This window comes from Aethalodelphis obliquidens, unplaced genomic scaffold, assembly GCF_003676395.1.
Source record: "Aethalodelphis obliquidens isolate GAN/ISIS:26980383/991018 unplaced genomic scaffold, ASM367639v1 scaffold49, whole genome shotgun sequence".
Classification (NCBI taxonomy): Eukaryota; Metazoa; Chordata; class Mammalia; order Artiodactyla; family Delphinidae; genus Aethalodelphis; species Aethalodelphis obliquidens.
The window spans coordinates 10,975,049-10,998,433 of NW_020837993.1; the positions used below are offsets into that span (position 1 = coordinate 10,975,049).

Here is a 23,385-nt window from a genome sequence, read left to right on the forward strand (position 1 = left end):
GCCAGGCCTCTCAATTTTTCCCGGAGAACTTCCAAGCTGTGACTGAGAAATGGCAGCAGGGGTAGGAAGTAAAACTCTGGGGGGCTGGTCACCATGATTTCCATCTTGAGGGGAGATGCTGCCATGAGAGAGGAGTAGGGGGAGGTGCAGAGAGAAGCAGGCAGGACTCCTGGGCAGAGAGAGCCCTGGTGGCATTCTAGTCTGGCCTTGGCACTTTCTCCCAAGTCTCCACTGTGTTCCTGTCCGGCTAATCATGTGCCTGTCAGTGCTTTCTTGGAAACCATAAGACAATAGACAGTCCTTTATACCTGAGCTAATTTGAGTTGTATTGTCAGTGGCAACCCAAAGACTCCTACATATCCTTATCTTGGCATTCTCTCCACTGTGCCACTGGTATTCAAACTTTCTTAAAGCACAAGAAGCCCCTGTTCAAACAAAATCTTACGTGGAAGCCCAAGCTGTAAAACAGATGATAGCATAGAGTAGACTGCACAATATGGACTGCCTGGTGCTAAATCCCCGCTCTGATGACTCCTAGCTTTGCAATCAAGGCTGAGACAATTATCCTCTCAGCCTCAGTTTCCCTCTTTGCAAAACCAGAGAGTAGAGGTATCCAACTCTTAGGGTTACTATAGGGCTTAAATAAGTTAATAGATAAAAATCATTTAACTCACTGCCAGGGATATAACAATCACTCAATAAGCATTAGCTTAAAAGTGGGGTATGGAGAAACCCAGAGCAACTGCCACCCTCAGCTACCTTTCTTACCTCTTCCCTCACCGTAATGTCTTTGGCACATGTGTAATGTTTAAAATTATCTGAAATGATTGGTTTAATATATCTTCCTGCCTAGACTAGAAAGTCACACAAAGACAAGAAGCATATTTATCTTGGTTATTCATTGTCTTTCCCCAGTTCTGCCTAGCACAGTAAGTGGCCCATAGAAGATATCCAATAACTACTGCTGACTAATTGATAATAAATATATGTTATCTCATTAAAAAATAGGCACCACACATGTTACCAAATCTGGTGCTTTTTGCAGCAGAATCAGAAGTCATAAAAAGAGAAAAAAAGGCTTGACCTATAGGACAGCCCACTCAGAACTAAAGTTAATTCTTTTGGTTTGGGCAGCTATATTACTTAAAGTTTCCCAGGTTTTCACCATTTTAAAACTAATTAATGTAATGAAAACACAACATGACAGAACTTATAAGATGCATTTAAAGCAATAATAAGAGGACAATTCATAGCCTAAAACACTTATATCAATAAAAATAAAAACCCAAATGAATTCAATTCCCAATTCAAAAAGATAGGAAAAACTCCAACAGAGTAAAACAAAATAAGTTACAAAGAAAGAAAGAATAAAGATAAAATCAGAAATTAATGAAATAGAGAATAGGAAGGCAATTTATCCATAGAATTCAAATCCTGTTTCTTAGAAAAATTAACAAAATAGACAAACCACTAACTAACTCAGTCAAGAAAAAAAGTGAGAAAATCCAAATAAAAAACTAAGAATTACAATGGGAAAATAACTATTAAAAAAGTAGAAATTTGAAAAATCCATGAGACTACTTGGCAAATCAATCTGAAAATGTGAATGAAATAGATAATTACCTAGAAAAACACAGTTTACCAAAATGACCCTGTTAGAGATAGAAAGCTTCAACAGACCAATTTGTTTGTAGAAGATGTAGAGAAAATTGTCAAGGAATTTTCCCCCCTAAAAGTACCATGCCTAAAGAGTTTTACACTGGTACAAACTTTCAAAGACTAGATAATTTTAATGTTGTATAAAATCCTTCAGTGCATAGAAAATAAAGGTAAACTTCCAAATTATTTTTATGAAGCAAAATAACATTGATACTTAAACAAATATCACTTACAAATATTGGTGCAAAATATTTGCAAAAAATAAATATTAGCAAACAGAATCAACATCACACTGAGAATAATTCATTATGACTAAGGGGATTTATTCCAAGAATGCAAGTTTGGTTCAATATTATAATAAAATGTACCATATTAAGTGATCTAAGAAGAATCATCTGATTATCTCCATTGATGCTGACAAAGCCTTTGATCCAGCAATTGTTTCTAATTTTAAAAAACCCAACAATTATTTCTAATTAAAAAAAAACTCATGAAAATAGAAATTCATGGATACTCCCTTAGCATGATAAATATATATAAATCTTTGTCCAAAGCCAGCATATATTAAATGAGGAATAACTAGAGGCATTTCCATTAAGATCAGGAACAAGGCAAGGATGCCTATTATTCCACATTATTTATTATTGTTCTGGAGGTATGAACCAATTCAATTAGACAAATCAATCAGAGGCATAAAACTTGGAAAACAGAAAGTAAAACTGTTTGCAGATGATGTAATAGTACACCTGGAAAACTTGAGAGAATCGGTGCTCAAATTAACTCAAGCAAGAAAAGAATTAAGCAAACTAGCAGAATATAAAATTAACACAGAGAAACTTATAGTCTTTGTACACACAAAAATAACCAGTCAAAAGGTGTAACAGTGGATAAAACTCCACTTATAGTAGCATTAAAGAAGATAAAATGCTTAGAAATCAACTTAGTAAGAAATGTACAAAACCTATATGAAGAGCACTTTAAAATGTGCCTGAATGTTACAAAAGTAGACATGAACACATATAAAGACATCCGTTGTTCTTTGGTAGAATGACTCAACATCATAATGATGTCAATCCTCCCAATGTCCATTTACAAATAAAACAATTCTCCAAAAAACACCAACAAACTTTTTATGGAGCTAGATAAGTTGATACCAAAATTCATGTGGAAAGATAAAGATGCCAGAATATCTAGAAAACCTGATATACAAAAACCACGAGGGAGGCTTCCCTGGTGGCACAGTGGTTAAGAATCCGCCTGCCCACGCAGGGGACACGGGTTTGAGCCCTGGTCCGGGAAGATCCCACATGCCACAGAGCAACTAAGCCCGTGTACCACAACTACTGAGCCTGCACGCCTAGAGCCCGTGCTCCACAACAAGAGAAGCCACTGCACTGAGAAACCCGCGCACCGCAACAAAGAGTAGCTCCCACTCCCCGCAACTAGAGAAAGCTCGCGTACAGCAATGAAGACCCAAAGCAGACAAAAAAAAAAAAAAACACGAGGGGAGTCTAATCCTACCAGGTACTACATCATGCTATGAAATCTCTATAATTAAGGCAATGAGGTACTGGGATTCAAATAAACAAAGAGAAAAGTGGAATAGAAAGAAATCCAGAAAGAGACTCAAGTACATGTGGAAATGTAGTATGTGACGAAAGTGTTAATTCACTGGAGCATAGATGGACTCTCTAATAAAATGGTGCTGGACAACTGGGCAGCCATTTGGGAAGAAGATAACATTAGATCCATACCTCATGCCATCCACATAAACTCCAAATTAAAAAAAAATAAACATAAGTAGTAGAAGAACACACAAAGAGTTCCTCTATAAACTGGGTGTACAGAAAGAGTAAAATAAAATAAGATCGAGGGCTTCCCTGGTGGCGCAGTGCTTGAGAGTCCGCCTGCCGATGCAGAGGACACAGGTTCGCGCCCTGGTCCGGGAAGATCCCACATGCCGTGGAGCGGCTGGGCCCATGAGCCATGGCCGCTGAGCCTGCGCGTCCGGAGCCTGTGCTCCGCAACGGGAGAGGCCACAACAGTGAGAGGCCCGCGTACCGCAAAAAATAAAAAATAATAAAAAAAAATAATAAAGATTGATAAATTATGCTATGTACAAATTTAAAATTATTTTCATAGTAAAGAATAATTGATAATTTATTTAAAAATCTATGTGCATAAGAGGATTACTGTACCTTTTACCCCAAAAAGTGTAAGCTGAGATCAACTGCAAAAGTGATGTCATCTTACATAAATAAGCCACTTGTAAAGTTTCATTTAAAAAGAGCATGGTGGAGGGAGAGAAAGCTACCTGTGGGGAAGGGTGGGAGGGTTTTTTTCCACATTAGTTGGGCTGCAGCTTTACCTTCTTCAGTTTCTTGTGGGCCCCTCTCTGGTTCCCCTGTGCCAGGTCAGCCCCGCCCAGGAGCCGGTATGTCTCTGCCACCTCGGGACTGAGATCGCCATACACTGCCACTTTGGCCTCCAGGGACTCTCTCAGGATGGAGGTAGCTCTCTGTGAAAGGAACAAAAAGCTGTCTGGTTAAATAAAAAGTTCAAAGCTGGATAAAGATCAGTGCCTCCTAAGAAAATGATGTAACTGGTAATGTATTTTCACTTTTTAGGGGAATGAGTTTGGGTAGAGTGTCTCATGAGCTGAGCCTACTTTCCTCCTTAAATAGGAATCAGGAAATAATATACATGGGGTGAGGGGGTGTTGCGGGGGACAGGAATGGTTTGAACTCTGAAGAGAGAATGCATAAAGGACCCCTGGAGAAAAAGCCATCTCAGATGTTACAGGAACCCATTTTAGTTGAGTAGTAAGAAGAAAAGCTAACATGCATTGCATCGTGTCCTTTATGTGGCAAGAACCATGCTAAACTGTTTATGTGTGTGAGCTCATTTAACTTGCACCATCTCCTTTAGATAAGAACAATTTTAATCCTTGTTTGCCAGAGGAGGAAATTGAGGCATAGAGCAGTCAAGAAACTTGCTCAGAGTCAGACAGCCCATCAGTGGCAGGCAGATCTAGGATCTGGAACCTGCCAGTTTTAATCCCTCTTAGTTGCAGGCTCTTCTCCCTCTGTACACAGTGATGTTCTTATGTAAGTGAAAACTACAGAGTTTCCTGGCATTTACAGAACATCCAGAACATATTCCAGGGTTTTCCATTTCTCACAAGAAATAGTTCAGGAAACCAAAAGCAAACATTCCAACATGGTGAAAAGTTAAATACATTTGACATCTTGTTTGGTTTATCTGATTTATTTATACCAACATGGAATACAAAATATGAGCTGGTATTAATCTCTTCAGTCATACACCAAGACATACAGAGGGAAAGCCCTGTATGTCGGTCTCCCATGTTTCTCCTGAAATTCTTCTACGATCTTCTACATAAAAGCATGATTACAGGTAGAGATCACAAACGCCCAATATAAGAGCCGAATAGGGACTTTGCTGTTGGTCCAGTGGTTGGGACGTCGCCTTCCAGTGTGTGTGGGGGTGCGGGTTCAATCTCTGGTCGGGGAGCTGGGATCCCACATGCCTCATGGCCAAAAGCCAAGGCACGGAACAGGGTCAATACTGTAACAAATTCATTGAGGACTTTGGGGGTGGTCCACATCAAGGAAATCTTTAAAAAAATATATGGGAGAAATAAGTGGACCTTAAAAGAAAAATAGAGCCGAATAAAGCAGGAACCAGTGAAGGAGCCTTGCCCACCGCATAGCCCTGAAGGCATCCTGCTAGCGCTCCCCAGATAGAGGAGTTCGCAAGGCCTTTACTCAGTTTATTGGCAAGAATATGAATTAGGTGCTGGGGGTGGGATCAGGGAACCACGGTAAAAGGCACTGTTAAGGCAGAAACAATTTCTCAGATGGAAAGATAAATCACTGCTGGGGAAGAGAAACTGTAAATTGTGAAGTGTGTGACCCACCTTGGTATGGGTCTTGCCTGATGCTAAAGCCTGTCGTGTCCCTTCCCAGTGTCTGTGATGCAACTGTTGGGTTTGGCAATTCTTCCATGAAAATTGGTTGTCAGGCTTGGAGGAGCCTATGATGGAAAGAAGAGCCAGACACCTTTTCCTAAATGAAGCTCTCAATGCCATTTACAGCCTGATTGGGGAAACTAGAGATAGATGTGCATGAACTTGAATGGCAAGTCAAGATGGCAATGGAAGAGATGCCACATGGATATGGGTTTAAAGGAAAGAGACAGTGATAGTCTCTGAGAGTTAGAAAAGCTTAATGGAGAGAAGTGAAGAATAAATAGGATTTAGGTGGACCAAGAAGAGGGCATGGGAACCTGGGAGCACAGTGGGAGCTGGGGGAAGCACACGGCACATTCAAGGCCAGTGAGGGGACTAATTTGACTATAGCAGAGAAAGTAGGAAGAGGAGCAGAGGGAGATGAGGCAGGAGTCACGGGCTGGGCTGGTGGTGGAGACCTTCATGCCAGGCTGAGGAGTTTAGATTTTCTTATGGGGAATAAGAAGTCAGAGAAGATTCCTGAGCAGCAGAGCAGCACAACTAGAAGAGTATCTTTTAACCTGTGGCAAAGTAAACTTCACTTACATTTTACCTTAAAAGGCATTTTCCTTCCCAAGGATCACCTTCCTGTTGGCAAAGGGTCCTAGCCCACATGTAGGCTGTGACACATCTGAGGTGGTCTGAGCACATCCTTGTGCTCGTGCCTGGGACTGTCCTTGGGCCCGGCCCCATTGGCCAGCTCCTGCTGGAACCCACAGTGAGGTCTGTAACCAAGAGTGAGCATAACACAAGGTGACACATTTGGTTGGACAGATTGTGTCACACACAAGGGTGCCTGGCAGGAGAATGAGGAGGGCTGAAGTCCGGCCCGTGTTCCGCTCTCTAAGCAATGTGCCCTGGCATGGACTGCACCCACCTGAGGAAGAGGCAGCTTTGTCTATTCTTACAAGGGCACCAGAAGGGCTGGCAGGGGCTGTAGAATGAAAAGAGCCAGTTTGCTAAAATCTCCAGGGGAGGCCTCAGGAAGTGAGGTACATCTTTAGATCAATGCCACTGATTTGGGTGACTTGGGCAAGGGCAGTGAGGTGTGGCAGCTGTGATGACAGACACCAGGGCAGGAAGCCAGACAGGAACGGGGAAAAGGGTGGATGCCCTGTGGCAGCCAGAGCAGTCAGACAGCCCATAGCCAAGCATCCATCCACCCATTGGCTCAACGCTCCCTCACCATGAATAAGAGTCCCTGCTGTCATGGAATTTGGTCTAGTCAGGGAGAGACAGTAACTGTCCACAATATATTATTGTAATACATTACTCTGTTATATAATTATATCAGACAGGATTCTATGATGAAGAATAGTGGGGAGAATCTAATGAAGACTGAGGGAGGGGAATCGGGCAAGCTGGTGAGTCCTGAAGGATGGATCTGCATTAGCCAGGAGATCAATGAGGAAGAACCTTCCAAGAGCAGGAGACAAATGCTGATGCTGCCCAGAAGCGGGGATTAGAAAAGGCCACTGTGGCTGGAACACAGATCAGGGGAGGGGGCAAAAATGAGACTGGAAATGTCAGCAGAATCCATAACGTGCAAGGTATTGTGGGCAATGTGGGATTCTGGCTTATCTTAAGGGCTCTGAGGAGCCAGTGTAGTATTTTACAAATGGGAGTCCACTGATCAGATGTGCTTTTTGCAAAGATCAACATGGTTTCCTTATTCAGAATGGATTAGAAAAGGGCAAGAGTGGAAGCAGCAGCTGCGGAGCCAGAGTTTGTTAGAGAGGTCCAGTTGGGAGATGATGACTGACAGAGGTGGAGATGGCAACCAATGGATGGATTCAAGGGGCATTTTGAAGGTAAAAATGACTGATGAGCTGGAAGGGGTGAGGCATGATGGGGGCAGAATTCCCCTCAGATCTCTGCCCTGAGCACTCCACATAGAACTTCTAGAGATGTTCTGGAATCTGAGGCCACTGGAAGGCCCCTCTCTACTTGGTTGGGTGATCCAGAAAAATATGGAAACTCCATTTGTTATGGTTACTGTAGCCCGACTTTGGCCCGACGAACATTCGTGCATCTAGATTAAAAACCTATGTTCCTTAAGCTCACATCAACTGAGAGAAGGGTGAAGGATTAAGGGTTAGGAGAGAGCTGTCGGGGAGAAGGTCTACATAAAAGCAGAGGAAATAAAAAGGTTTTCATCTCAAGGACTTGCCTTGACAGGTTAGAGGTTTTTTGTTTTTTAAGAAGTATTTATTTATTTGGCTGCGTCGGGTCTTAGTTGTGGCATGCGGCATCTTTCATTGCGGCGCGTGGGCTTCTCTCTAGTTGTAGCATGCAGGTTTTCTCTCTCTAGTTGTGACACGGGCTCCAGGGTGCGTGGGCTCTGTAGTTTGCGGCATGTGGGCTCTCTTGTTGAGCCGCGCAAACTCAGTAGTTGTGGTGTGCAGGCTTTGTTGCCCCATGGCATGTGGGATCTTAGTTCCCTGACCAGGAATCGAACCCATGTCCCATGCATTGGAAGGCGGATTCTTTACCACTGGACCACCAGGGAGGTCCCATTGACAGGTTAGAGTTGAAAAAAATATCTGTATAAATGAAGCATGTGGGTATCTGGTAGTTGTTAGGCTTTTTATGGAATAAGTTCCCAAGGGTTTAAGTACCAATGAATATAAATTCTGGGTCTGGTTCCATTTTTACAAGCCATGGAAAACATGCCTGTATGGTTCAACGGACAGTGAGCCATAACTTCTGCACTGTGTAGTTCTTATTAGATATGCAACTTTCATCCATTAGCTAAGATAGTAAGAGAGGAATTAGACACACTAACTTCCACCCTCTATGCCAGCCAGAACCACAGGCTGCGGTAAGCAGAGTCTCTCCAGTGGGTTCTCAAGGTTTCTAGTCCTTTAAGATACTCTGCAGGTGGACATGGCATCTACATTCTCATGAACTTTTTTGTTTCCCGAGAGCGAATATCTGGGAGCTGCCCAAGAGTGGCTGCCTGGCTTTATTTATCCCTCTCCCCGTGGAGCCTGGCACATGCCTTGCACATGGTAGATGCTTAATGCTTTCAGAGTGCAGGAGTAGCCCTTTGGATATCAACTGGGTCGCCAAGGTAACTAGTCAGCTGTGGTCCAAACTCACTTACCTCTTTTTGTCCAGTGACTTGTAGAAAATGGCAATAATCATCTTGAATTGAAAGAAATTTGGCTTTTCCTATCCCTTCAGCATCCTTAAGATTAGCCATGCTATCTTGAAAATACTGCTCAGCCACATCTGAAGAAAAGCATCACAACAACAATTTTGAAAACAGCTTGCAGATTTGAAATGGAAACAGAATAACTATGTGTTTAGTCATGGTGAATGATATGAAAATAATAAGTAATTGGACAAGATAACCCAGTTAAGGAAACTGTCTTTTGTCAATTAATCTGACTGTTTTATTAGACAGGGTCTAGTTCTCAGAAAGATACTGCAATTTATTTTCGTTGGTTTTCATACATCTTCCCTTTCCCAGTGATACAGTAAGCAAAGTTAATGCAAACAGGGAAACTATCCCCTAGACCTGACACATGTTAAATTTTCAGATTGATTAACCATTAATTCTTTGTAAAACTCTGGTTGCTCCTCACTGGGGTTAGGACTCCAAGGATCCACTGACTTCAGTGGACTCTGTAATCTTGGAATGTAGCGTGATAACCCTAAAATTCTGGAAAATATGGCTGACACGCTGCTGAAGCAAAAACCTCAACCATTCCAAACACTTAAGCATACTGGTTATAATATAACAAAAATATTTGAAATATTTGCAAATCTTGAAAGCAAAAAAAGGAAAAATCTCAGGTATGGAAAATGAAGAGGAAACTAAAAGCCAAAGCAGGGAAGGGGAGCTAAAGCTGAATGATCCACGAGGGGATTAGGAAAAATGTGTACTGTATTCCAAGATGGGGTTTGATAAGCCTGAGTAGGGCTGGAGATGAAGCCTGAGGCCTCTGTGTGGTAGGAAGCTGGAATGGGGCTCCCTGCAAAAATCCAGTGTTATAGGCAGATTTCTAGGATGTCCCCAAATGACCCTCAACCTTGATTATGCCCTCCTCTTTGATTATGGGTGGAACTTATAAATATGCTGAGATATTACTCCTGTCATAAGATTATGTTATATGGCACAGTTGACTGTGAGAAAGCAAGATTACCCCTTGGGCATAACCTAATGACACCAGCCCTTTAAAAACAGAGTTTTCTTCAGTTGGAGGCAGAAAAGGAAGGCAGAGAGATTCGAAGCATGAAAGGGATTTGAAAAGGAGGTTCTCCATTGCTGAGATGGAGGGGACCATGGTACAAGGACTCAAGAGTGGCCCATAGGAGCTGAGAGAGGTCAACAGTTAGCAGGAAAATGGGGAGTTCAGTCCTACAACCACAAAGAACTGAATCCTGATAATAACAGGGATGAGCTTAGAAAAGGACTCCATGATCCAGATGAGAATGTAGCTGGCTGACAACTTGATTTTAGCCTGAGCAGAGACACCAGCCTTACCATGCTAGACTTCTGACTGACAGAATTGTGAGCTTAAACTGGGTGTTTAAACAACCATAATTTGCTATGCAGCAAAAGAAAACCAATATAGCCAGGAATCCCTAAAATTGAGATAAGAACAATTGCGCTGGTCCAAGGAGAAGCCTCAAGGCTGTCCCTCCAGAGGCCATGGCTAGAAAAAGAGCATCTGAAAGAAACTGGGACACTGCACGTGAGGCAGGCACATGTTTGAGGGCTGAATCTGCACCACCTACATGATTTGGAAGTTCTTTTTTTGTTTTAAATTGTTCTACATCCCTCTCCCTCCCTCCCTCCCTCCCTCCCTTCTTTCCTTCTTTCCTTTTTTCCTTCTTCCCCACCCTCCCTCCCTTCCTTCCTGCTGTGCTGCAAAGCTTGTGGGATCTTAGTTCCCCGACCAGGGACTGAACCCAGGCCCATGGCAGTGAAAGCACAGAGTCCTAACCACTGGACAGCCAGGGAATTCCCTTGGTTTGGAAATTCTGAACCAATAAAGTAGAAACTAAGGGCTTAATCTCCAAAATATACAAATAACTCATACAACTCAACAACAAAAAAACCAAACAACCCTATAGAAAAATGGGCAGAAGACCTTAATAGACATTTCTCCAAAGAAGACATACAGACGGCCAGTAGGCACATGAAAAGATGCTCAACATCACAAATTATTAGAGAAATGCAAGCCAAAACTACAAAGAGGTATCACCTCACACCAGTCAGAATGGCCATTGTTAAAAAGTCTACAAATAACAAATGCTGGAAAGGGTGTGGAGAAAAGGGAGCCCTCTTACACGGTTGGTGGTAATGCAAGTCGGTGCAGCCACTATGGAAAACAGTGTGGAGGTTCCTCACTGTTACTCAGTGTAGAAACTTCTAGCACTTAATTCTTTTCCACCTTTTCATATTAATTTATTATGCTGAGTCTTGCCAAGCTCAAAAAAACACTGGTGGAGGAGAGGATGTTGGGGAAGCTGTAGAAGGCAAGAAGCATCTAGGATCCCCCAGGGTTATTTCTTTCTTCGGAAAAAAACATCAGAGGGCCTGGCAGATGGTGGAAACTGTGGACCACTTAGGAAAAAAGAAAAGCCCACTTACCTTGTTTCCTCTAAGTCTTAAACATAGTTCATTTTCATTTTATGTGGATGATACTAAGAAGTCAGACCATTTCTTCGATAGAATAAGTACAAAATCTTAAGATGTCTTTTGAAAAGAAGCTATTAGCATTTATTAATGAATTCTGTTGAGACATTTCGTAAAGAGAAATATGCATTCCTAGCAAGCTCTGTCTCCAAACTGTTTTTACTTAGGTAAAACTGAAAATAGAATTACCATAAGATCTAGCAATCCCACTCCAGGGCATATACCCAGACAAAACTATAATTCAAAAAGACACATGCATTGCTATGTTCACAGCAGCACTATTCACAGTAGCCAAAACATGGAAACAACCTAAATGTCCACTGACAGATGAGTGGATAAAGAAGATGTGGTACATATATACAATGGAATATTACTCAGCCATAAAAAAGAATGAAATAATGCTGTTTGCAGCAACATGGATGCAACTAGAGATTATCATACTAAGTGAAATAAGTCAGAAAGAGAAAGACAAATACCATATGATATCACTTATATGTGGAATCTAAAATATAGCACAAATGAACCTATCTATGAATTATAAATAGACTCACAGACATAGAGAAGAGACCTGTGGTTGCCAAGGGGACTGGGGGTGGGGGAGGGAAGGACTGGGAGTTTGGAGTTAGCAGATGTAAACTATTATATAGAGGATGGATAAACAACAGGTCCTACTGTATAGCACAGGGAACTATATTCAATATCCTGTGATAAACCATAATGGAAAAGAATATAAGAAAAAGAATGTGTATAAAGTAGAAACTAGCCTGAAAGTGGAAAAATTATAGGACTCCAGCACAGGGGTAGCAAACTTATTCCGTAAAGGACCAGATGGTAAATATTTTAGGCTTTGAGGACTAAATGGTCTCTACTGCAGCAAAAAAACAGCCAGAGGTGACATGTGAAATGGAGCTTGGCTGTGTGCCAAGAAAACTGTTTACAAACATGGGTGGGGAGCTGCATTAGCGTGTGGACCGTAAGTTTGCTGACCCCTGCTCTAGCAGAGGGAAATGTGATTGTCTTCCTCCCTCAGGGATGTGGGACACCTCCCCCCTCCACCCTGAAGTGCCTACTGGAGAAAACCTCACGGGGACACATGACAGTACGTAAAGTTTGTTGGGGACGATTGTGAACCATACATACAATGGTCTACTTAACATTTCCATTTGGACATCTCATATGTACTGTTTAGCACAAATACACATGAGCAAAAAGCTCAGATGTTTTCTTTGGCTTCTTTAGACTTCCTCTGTATTTGATTATTTTCCCTTTCTCATCTCTAATATTGTTTTTGTGCCTTCTCCCCATTTCTCTTGATTAGACAGGACAGTGTGTTATCTATTTGGATATTCTTCCAAAGAGTGGGCCCTCAAATTAGTTTTTCTCAGACTGTGATGTGAATGCCAGGTGCTTCCAAAGAGGCCTCCATGAACGCAGGGCTCCAGAATTCATGGAGGAGCAAGGAAGGGGCCGGCCTGCGCAGACTGTGGTCGCTTCTGGAGGCGGCAGTGAGTGGGAAGGCGGGCAGGCTCTGCAGGTCAGGGGCTGCCTGCGTCAGGCTCCAGCGCTGCCGCCTTCTGGCTGTGCGCCTCCATTGTTGGCCTCGGCTTTTTCACTCAAAGAGGAACCTTTAGGCTAGCGCCTCCATTATAGGGTTGTTGTAAGGAGTAAATGGGTTAATGCACACACAACTGATGACGTGCCTGACACCTAGTCAGTGCTCGGTAACTGTTAACCATTTTAGTTTCAGGGACAGTTTCGATCACTGTGGCTATGGGCCTCCCTCATCCATACTAGGCTGACCAGCAGGCACACTGGAAGCAGAGATGGACATGGAGAGGACAGGAACACTTGGAAAACAGAGTGGTCAAAAGGCACAGAAGCCTGGGATCATGTGCGGATAAACGGCTCTGTACACCTCAAGAGCTCCAGCCCTGAAATTCACAATGAGCACGGTGGGTCTCCAGAAACGATTCAAGTACATCCCATGTGATCTGTTGTAGAAAGGAGAGAAGTAAACACTTGGCAAATGTGTCTGTCAAATCCAGGCAACCTAAAGAAAACTTAGGTGTGAAAACAAGTAAGTTTCATTTATCTGCAAGATTTACTTTGCTTAGGGTCTAGGCAGTTGCCAGATAGAAGCGAGAATTAGGCTGGGAGGTGCTGCCTTTCAGAGAGGTCTCGGTGCTGACTGGCCCCAGACTTTGTGACTAGACAGGAGTCTATTGAACTGGAGTCCCTGCTCCACTCTTTCAATGGGGGTCTATCCACTGCCAGACCAGCTGATGGATTTCTAGAGTATTACTCAAATTTTTTCTTGGTAGGAGAAAGTTTTACTACTGTACATGAAAAGTGTTACATCTCTTTAGTCCTTGCTGGCTCATGGGAGAAAATATTACAGATTAAATGTTCAGACCATGTATTAACTTTGGTTGCTTTGATAATCTGATGACAGCAAATGTGGGGATGATGTGGCACTTATTTTGTTGATTCTAAAAGCATTACAGAGATGTATGTTCCATGTCTAAAAATTAACAAGTCTATTCAGGAATGGAGTACTGTTGATATTTTAGTTTTCTGTCTAATTGGGAATTAACCAAAGAATGTAACTGAGCCCTTCTTGAAGAGTAGAAGCTTTTCCGAGTCTCAGCCTCATTCCCCAGACATGAGCCCTTGCTCTGAAGACCTGTAGTTGTAAAGGGCATAGGAAGGAGTTGGGACTGAACAGGTAAGAACTGAGTTTCTGACCCTGGGCTTTTGCAGAAGAAGTGGTGCCAGGCTCAGAAAAAGGAAGAGATCAAAAGGGATGGGAAGCATTTCCCTCCTTTCCTGGGTAAGGAGCTGGACTCTCAGACACAGGTGGACATAGCTGCGCTTTGTCCCTTTCCAGCCCCTCTCTGGTAAAGTTCTCCCACCTCTTAGTATTCCTTCCCCTGGCAGTCACATGCTGACCAACACCCCTTCCCCCGAAAAAACCACCCCGTTTCGGCTGGTCCCATAGAGCTTAGTGCCAGATGCCCCTTTCCATTGTCTACCTGATCTCACAGAATGCTGGGAGAAAGGAAGCTCCTTGGCCTAACTCATACTCGTGTGTAAATGGCTCAAACCTCTAACTCAGGGAGGCCTAGTCACATTTTCCAAAGAGGATGCTTGTTAGCATATTTGGATCTCTGGAAGAGGGACTGGAAGTGAGGGAGGAAGGAAGGGGTTGGGGGAAGGAAGGAATTTATTACTCAAACTAAGGTTACATGGCTACTGAAGTGGAAAAAAGCAAGGCTTTGTGGTGAGACGTCAGAGACAGGCCCTGACTGGGAATCTGCCCTCTGGGGTCAGCTCCTAAGGTTGCTGCTCCCCTTTCCCCGTTTCAGAGTCCTCAGCTTCTCAAAAGGTCCAAGTTTCTTCCATTTCTGTTCCTGGGAGGTCTCTAGTCACCGGGGGGCAAGGCCAGGGAGGGGGGGTCTCTGACAGCTATTGTCACATACAAGCGGACCACATGTCAGGCATCATGTCAGGACCCTTATATATGAGAAGAGCCTAGGGCTCGGGAACAGTGAAAGGTCCAGGGCATACACTGTGAGCGTCTTCCCTGTCTGTAAATTTGAAACCACTTTTATTTTTACCTGGGATAAAGGAAAGCTCTTTTATTGCAAGACCCTGACTTATTTTCCCCCATCCCCCAGGCCCCTAAATTAGCTTTCTGAACTATGAATCCCATGATTAGTCTTCGAGGGGAGAGCAAATTTGTCCTATTATTACAGCAAAGGAGTGACTCCCTAAGAAGCAGAGCTGGTTCTCCTGGGAGTGGGCATCCCCCAGGAGGTCCACCTGACACAAGTGACAGTGGGGTTTCCAGAGGGACAGGAGGTCACAGCCCCTGGGGTGGGATGCCACTTCTTGTCACAGACCTTGTGCCTGAAGTTGGGTGTGGGTTCACAAAGAGCCTCGGCAACCTGATGCTGGTGGCGTCGGCAAGAGATGAGGTCATTTTCTAAAGCACAGGAGCATGACTTAGCTTGTAAATCTGAGCCCTAGTGGCACAAGTGTTCCAAGGCCATGAATCTTCTCCCATTTTCATTCCCGCAGAATGTTGGGGCTGTCTGTGAGTTAGGGTGAGGGGGTAAGTGTGGCCCAGCGGGCAAGGTGGCTTAATGTCTCCCGGAGGCCCCTTCAAACTCTATTCCATCTGTATGTTCATATACAGGCAAAAGAAAACAGGGCTCCATTCAAAGAGCAAGAGGAATGTGGGGTTACGATTTGGCACCCAGGAGGTCAGGAGGCTTTTAATTAAAATAAATTCCAGTGACCCTGGGCTCATTTTCTTGAGGCTGTCCCAAGGCAAGAGTTGGAACAGTGAGGACAGCTCTCATTATGAGGGAGGCCTGTGTGTACAATGTGACAATTATCTTTTGTAAGTCTTCAGAAACTGTACTCTGCACTAACTGCAAAAGCATTAAGGACTCCAGGGAATTTGAATATGGAAAGTCTCAAATCCTATCCTGGCATTAACCCAGAGGAGCACTATCATCCAGCGAACAAATGGATTGAACCCATTTAGACCCTGCTGGGAACTGCCTGGGGCTTTTGCACAGGCAGCTGCCCTGAGGCTGCCCGGCAGCCTTGTGGGGGTCACAGAGTAGCCTGAGGACAGACGAAGCCCTGGACAGGCTGACTCCTCATTGCGTGGCCCTCAGTGGTCCACACTGGAGGCCACCTTCAAGAGGAATGTTTTCACAGGGCCTGGACAGGGCATCCGGGAGCAGTAGACCTGCTGCTCCTGAGCTGTGTGGTCCCTGGAAGTCCATGGCCATCTCTGGGGGCAGGTTTGCATCAGTAGAGTAAGGTGACCAAGATGGCGGCAGGCTGGGTGAGGCTCACACAGCAAACTGTGCATGAAGTGTCTGCATAGTGCCTGGTGCCCACAGGCCTGGTCTGGGCTCAGTCACCATAGGCACTGCCTGCCTTGAATGTCCTCACCACCAGGAAGCTGATCAGGACTTCCCTCCACCCCCAACACCACCCAGAGTCCCACTTGGGGCCACCCAGTAGTGATCAGGTGCCCAGCGCCTCAGGCCTATTGCCACAGTTGCTTGTCTTGGTGAAGTATATGTCATTTCCATAAGCTGCCCTAATAATATGTTTTGAAGCCAAGTCAGGGTATAAATAACTTAGGCGTTTCTGAGAAGTTCTGAACGTAAATTATTATCCAGCACAAAAGTGAAACACCAGAGCCTCATAATAGTGGTTATCAGAGAGCCCATCATCCTCCCTAGGAGAGGGATAAAGCCGCAGACTTTGTTCTCAGACACAAAGATGAAAGGCAGTTTGTAAGCAAAGCTCAGTGAGGTTTCAGTTCTGCCACAGGTTGTCCCTCGGTGAAGAGAGACCAACAGCACAGACTTGGGGTGGAAAAGGCCACACCTTCTACTCCTCTGCTGGTCTCAAGAGCTGCCAACCCCTGCAGCCCACACCTGCCCCCACCTTTGGGGCTTCCGGGCTCCCTGGACCTCTGAGGACAGAGCACCCTCAGAGCCACGACCTCTCTGGCTCTGGAGTGTGGTCAGGTAGGCAGCGCCTGGCCTCTGTCTAAGGCCTTGCTTTGTCTCCAATTGCCAGCGTGACGCTGGACACACCTTGGACTCCAGTCCTCTACATGGGATGTGCTTTAAGGTGCCTTCCAGAGGTTTCTGAGAGGGGGTCCTACTAATGATGGTGGAAAACAGGGTAAGAGGCTTCCCTTTTCTTCTCTGGCCTCACCCACCGCTCTCTCTCTGCTGCTTCCCCTTCCCACCTGGCCTGTGGAGCACTGAGCAGGATGGAAGCTGACATCTGCTTGGGGAGCTCAGGCACCAGGCTCAGGCTGGCTGGGCATTTTGTAATAAGAAGCGGGCCCTGAGTAGGAGCTGAGGAAGCATCTCTCAGAACACACAGGACTTGAGGTGGGTGGGAAGGCCGAGGAGGAAGAGAGAGGGAGAGGCGAATAGTGAGGAGGAAGGGAGAGGTGGGTGGGTGTGGCCAGCAGCAGCTTACACTCATTCCCACTGCAGGCCTGCACCACAAGCCCCACTTGGAGGCCTCAGGTTGGAGGTGGGCGACAGAGGCAGCACAGGCAGTCAAGGAGGGCCACAGGAAGGTAAAGACCACCTTACCGTGGCTGCTCCCAGGTGGCCACATTACCTGTCAGGAGCCCACTGGAGCTGGGTGCGTCTGTCTGATTTCCAGTCTCTCTGAGACACATGGGGCTCAAGGAGCATCAGTAACCCCATGAGCAGGGAGTAGGCTGCGGGTGGGGCAGGGCCCAGCATGGGGCAAGCTGAGGAGCAGGCCACAGAGGAAGAGCTGAGAAAAGCGGTGATCGCGGGGGGTAAAAAAGAGGAGACTCCATGGAGATGCAGAGCCTACCTTCAGATACTTACATATTTCGTGTCTACTGTATAAAAGGAGGGGAGAGGCCAGGACAAGTGGGGGCCCAGAAGACATACGTATCCGTGCATAGGGAGTTATATCTTGGGAATGCACCCCATGCCCATGAGTCTGTCCATATAGCCAGGGATCCCACCCCCTGCCCCAAGGCGGGCAGGGGCATAACCCATTCCCTTCTGCTGTCTCTGGAACCTACAGAGCTCCCTGGCCTGCTGGACCCCACACCACAGATGGGGCCACTTCCAAACAAGGCCACCCGTGCTCAGCAGGCTCTGCCTCTCAGAGGTTTACACTGAAATGTACTTGGCTTCAGCCCATTTCATTTTAATATCCTTTAGGAGAAGAGTTATAAACACAAGGCCAATGCCTGGAGACTTAGCAGGGTTGGGAGAGCTGTTAATACCAAGTTTGTCTATGGCTGCTCCGGGACGCTGGCCAGGCTCAGGTTAGTGACATTCTACAAGCCTGAATTGGGAGCCCTTATGCAATCACAATCCTTCGTGACTTCTAAGGCAGTTTTGTCTGCATAAGGAATACAGGAAGGCACAGAGCAAAGGGATTAGTTTGATTGTGGAGCCTGAAACACACTGGCTTCTTGGCCAGTGGCGTTTTGTTTGTCCGAGGGCAATGCCTTCAATGGACATTTAGCAAGTAGGCTATGGAGAATCCCTAGATGAGAAATTTTTCCTATTAACGATTCTTTATAAAACAAACAAACTGTACTTGGCACAGACTAGTTTAAGCATAGGAGAGCAGAGTTGAGATCCCCGTGCACGTGGATCCCTTGGCACTCAGTGGAAGGTGCAGATTTGCTCCCAGGAGATCTGGCTGGCACTTCTGAACCACAAATGACCAAAGTCCAGGCCAGAGAGTCCTGCCTGGGTGAGAGCTAGGGTGGGGAGGCTGGTCCCCCACTTAGTTGTCAGACAAAGATAAATTCCAAATTCCTGCCTTTCCTTTCCCCTTCCAGGAGGTAGCAGAGGCCTGGAGAAACCTCAGCCCTGGGTGGGCTTCTCTCATTATCGCATTGGCTGTGTGTGAGGGGACAGCAGGGACATGAAAACCAGGCCCCCTGAAAGACGGTGGGAAGGCGCCTGCCCACTGCCACTGCAGCTCCTGGCTGTGGGGGACCCCGCTCCTTCCTGCTTTTTCGGGGAAGCTGAGTCCATGCATGGAACACGGCTGTACCCTCTGGGCCCAGGCCACTGAGCTTAGCAGATAAGAGCCAGAACAAACTATCTTAAAATGCCAGCTGGACAGCTCATTGTTCACAGTCTTCCCCATGTTTGTCACCAAGAGAACAAAGATTCCCACGGCAGCACATTCAAGCTTGTTAACACAGTAGGAATAGTCTGTGGTTTCTCTTTGCTTTGATTCTTTTCTGATGTGCCCATTTCAATGGTTGGCTTGAGGCCTTAGGGGCAAGGGCTGGTGCGCCTCTCTGCCCCTGCTCCAGGGCTTCATGCTGCCTCTGCACAAGCATCTGTTTTGATCCGACAGCTTCTCTGCCCAGCCTCCTCACTTAGTGTTGACTCGCCTTCAAGCCTTCAGTAAACTCTCTTCCTGTTGGTGTCAAGGTGATAGACATTTCCAGTGTCTTCTGATTAGTGGAAGCTGAGTCTGAGAAGGGAGCATCCTTACACTGATTGGGGCTTTGTCCCTCTTGGGTAGAGCAATGAGTAGAGAGGATATTGACTGATGGTGCTGGTGGTATGGAGAGCTGGCTGTGTTAGCTCCTTTGTAAAATGGGAGGTCATCTTGCCTCCAAGGCTTGTTAGGATTAAATGGGCATGTTTGTGAGAGTGCCAGCACCTGCATACAACGGGCGCTCGACCCCTGCTACTGCTGTTGTCATCATTGCTAGTATGATTGTTGTTATGATTCCTGCTGGTTCGGGTTCCTGAGGCCTCTGTGAGTCAATATGTTTCAAGCAATCGATCCTCCAGGCCTCAGGCAGAAGTGACCCCCATCCTAATCTGCAAAGCCAGTTGCAACTGTCTAACTCCCTGCTCTTGGGGGAAGTTTTTTTCTTATCCTTCCCTATTCATTCTCCTCCCCCTTCAGATACTGACTGGCAAGTAGGCTTTCTGGGTGCAGGTCACCAAACAGTCTGAGCTGCCAAAGAGACACGGGGCAGAATGGGGGGCTGAGAGCCTGTGCACGATCCTGGGCTGGCCCCTTCCCAGACGGCACTCAAACTGGTTTCCTTGGGCCACCGTTGCTCTTCTCAAGTCCCTTTCTCTCCCCAAAGCCACACACTCTTTGGGAGGGGAAAGAAGGGAAAAGGGCATGTGCAGTGCCAGTCCTTATAATATAGCATGGAGGTCAAGAGCCTAGGTTCAAGTCTACCACTCCCTGGCTATGGCTCTTGGGAAATTACCTAACCCTCTGTGCCTTAGTTTCTCCATCTGAAAACTGGGAACACTTGTACCAAACTCACAGAGCTGTGGTGAGGATTAACTGAGTTAATAAATATAACATGGTTAGAACCATGACAGTATGTACTATGTAAGAATTCGCTATTATTACTGTGTGAGGTCATTAAATTTTCACAGACCTAATTATCTGTATCAAGTAGGTATTAGTGGCATTCTCTATTTACAGGGGAGGCTATACCAACACCATATTTAGACTGGAAAACTTAGAAAAAAATACATAATTGGATTGTTTCTGATTCTATAATTACACAAAGCAGAATGGTCTAACTTTGCAGCTACAAGAAACAAGTATTTTAGGGACATGATTTCTATTGTTCCCCACCTAATCCATACATTCATCAGGTGTGTACACTGAGCACTAGCTGAGATGCTGGCAAACCAGAATCCCTCTAGGCAAAGATGGTCTCTGGTCTTAGCCTCCTGTAGTTGCTTGGTGTTCTCTGGGAGTAGACCCCCTCCCCCACACCCCAGCAGTTTAAATGCTCAGAAACTTCCAGTTCTCAACCCATGAGCCCCCCAAGAAAAACAGGAAGGACCTGACAACCACTTATTATACTCATGCTTCCCAGGTCAGAAGTTAGGGATCTAGCCCTCACACTTGTTTTGCATCCCTCAGAGCCTGAAACATATTTGACTTGGTGACCATCAACTATGCATTGATTTCACATAAAAATTCAGATTTCTGCCTTCTCTTGAAAAAACAGACCTGCTAATACAAGCTTGCTTTCCACATGACAGTAATGGGCTGGAGCTGAATAACAGCTGCTCACTTTCAACAGGGGACGGGCCTCTCCAGTTTGCCACAGTCCTCACCACTCCCTATTGCATCTCTCAGATTACAGCCAACAGTTAGCTGCCATTTATAATTATGCTTGCTGCTGCTACTGTTTTCTAATGACTACTCGCTTCACTCACATTGCTTACTTGGTTCCTATAGACATTTAGATTAGTGACTCCTGCTAATCTAGGGGTTTTTAAGTATCCTATTAATACTTGTGGCATGGAAGGTTCTTTTCCCCTATTAAAGGAATTTTAGCCACCAATAAACTGGTTAAAATGTTGGCTCTTTGAAGGTTTTGAAGTTGATTGCTATGTATGGAGTGTTCTAGGGAGTTAAGGTAAGGAAGGTCGCCTGCCTTCTCTATCCTCCAGCTCTGAGAAGGTGCTCAAAGCTCCGGGAGACCAGAATGAAGGATCTTTAAGGTGGGATGGACAGAAAGATAAACACTGGTATCCCCTTCCCCAGCTCCTCCCTGGACAGGAGCCCCTGCCTGGCCCAGGAACCTCTGCAGACCAGGCTGCTCACTGAGGCTCCTCCTTCATCTTCTCCCCCCACCAGCCTCCTCATCTTAGCCCAGCTCCTACTCCCTGAACCTCAACCTCAAGCCTTCCAGATACTGATTTTCAAATTGATGGCACACTGGACCTTATTTTCCTACAATGCATAAGTATTTTTAGCTGACATCTTGGAATACACCTCTTGTCTTCTTTATGAGTTATACTCTGTTTATGAATATTCTGACCAACAACAAAGAAAGTCACTAGAATGCATGTTCTCCATCAATAGAGGCATATTGTATGCTCTGAGCCCAGGATGGGGGATTAAAGAACTCCCAAGCTCACTGCTCTACCTATTATGTGGGGCTAAGAAAAACTATATGACTCATAAATGACAACTTCCTTTTGGAATCCTGAAGCCGTGTAAGTTCATCCTGATTGAAAGCTCAGCCCTGTGAGAGTCTGGAGGCCGGAGTTCCAGCAGGTCAGATCCGTTGCCACAGTAGCTCCACAACCTTTAAAAATAGATCACCTTTGAAAGTCCAGTAGATTTCCCTGTAAGCCCAGCACAAACTCTCTGGGGCTCTGATAGCTATGTTTGGATGAAGATTTGCTGTATTTGAGAGTAAAAGATTAGAGGAAGGCTGAAAAAAGATAGAAACCAAAGGACTCTGGACTCTAGTGAAGCTAACAGAGAAGACTCTCTGAAGGGTCTGTCCCAGCTCCATCCACCTATTCATCCATCCCAAAGGCAGCTAGCCCACAGATACCGACGCACATGGGACAGGCAGGGAGCAGGCCTCGCTGTCCCCCACGGAAGGCTCGCTCTCGCTCTCACCATGGTGCTCAGGCCTTCCAGAAGCGACAGCAGCACAGGCGACGGAGTGTGCGGACACGGCTGCCTCCTCTTGAGAGGGGTTTCTGCTCAGGACGATGAGACGCGCCTGTCATCATGGAAAGAAGACACACATTTGTTTACATGCTTGGCAGCAGCAGCAGGGAACTAACTATTCTTGGAACGATAAGCAGAAAGTCAAGGAAATTTCTAGCAAGCTAAACAATATGATTTATGTGGAAGCACAATCAACTCTTGGGAGAGCTCGGTTTCAAAAGCATTGTGTAGTTGAGAAAGCACCAAGCCCTGGACGCTGAGTCCAGATAGCTCGATGCTGTGGCCAGGGCTTATTTCTAAGTAAATAATTTAAAAGTCTATGCTCCCATGAATGCAGTGTCAGCAGAAGAGGAGGGAGGGTTTCCAGGAGGAAGGAGATAGATTAAAAAGTGCCTGTGCTGCAGGGGAAGTGGGCAAGCACAGAACCCTACCCACTGGTCAGCCCAGAGAGGGGGACCTACCCCCAGTGTCAGCAGCCTCACCCACAGAAACCCCGACCCTACCCCCATGCCTGGTCCGCCAAGCTCATTTGCCTATAACCTCGGCGAACTGGACCACAGGAGCTGTCCGAACACAGGAAACAGCTCAGTTCCTTGAAAATGAAGCCCATTTAAAAATTCTTTAAGGGGAAAAAACCACCGTATGATCTATGAACATAAAATAAAAATAATCCTTTCAAATAAAATACAAACTACATCCCTTCAAATAAAAAGATATTAAGCAAACAAACAAGTAAATAATCCCATGGATTAGTCATAGCTCCTGGAGGCTGAAAGAATCGGGGTGCTTTGGGCAGTGTGCACCAGGGCAGGAGGAATGTCAGCATTCATGACATGGTAGAAACAGCAAATCTGAAGGCAGAGCATCAAGGTCAGAATCTTATCTCCATCCTTTATTAGCTGTGAGGTACCTTGGGCAAATCACCCACTCAGCAACCTCAGTTTTTTCATCTATAAAATGAGGATAATGAAAATTGTCAAAAATATTTAAATCGATATCGCAAATGAAAAAGGAATGAAAA

General features: G+C 45.4%; 1 protein-coding gene across 6 annotated transcripts in view; it reads right to left on the reverse strand.

The window, feature by feature from the left end:
* TTC23 (tetratricopeptide repeat domain 23) overlaps positions 1 to 23,385 on the reverse strand; it is a 110,969-nt gene that overhangs the window by 12,242 nt on the left and 75,342 nt on the right. For 3 of the 6 annotated variants that reach the window (XM_027083198.1, XM_027083199.1, XM_027083197.1), the window contains 3 exons: positions 22,251 to 22,416; positions 8,796 to 8,923; positions 4,028 to 4,177 (listed from right to left, as the gene is read on the reverse strand). In XM_027083198.1, coding sequence (XP_026938999.1) covers positions 4,028 to 4,177; positions 8,796 to 8,923; positions 22,251 to 22,416 — 444 coding nt within the window. Of the gene's footprint in view, positions 1 to 4,027; positions 4,178 to 6,228; positions 6,415 to 8,795; positions 8,924 to 22,250; positions 22,417 to 23,385 lie in introns of those variants that run through there. The other 3 variants (XM_027083201.1, XM_027083200.1, XM_027083202.1) reach the window with 2 other exon arrangements.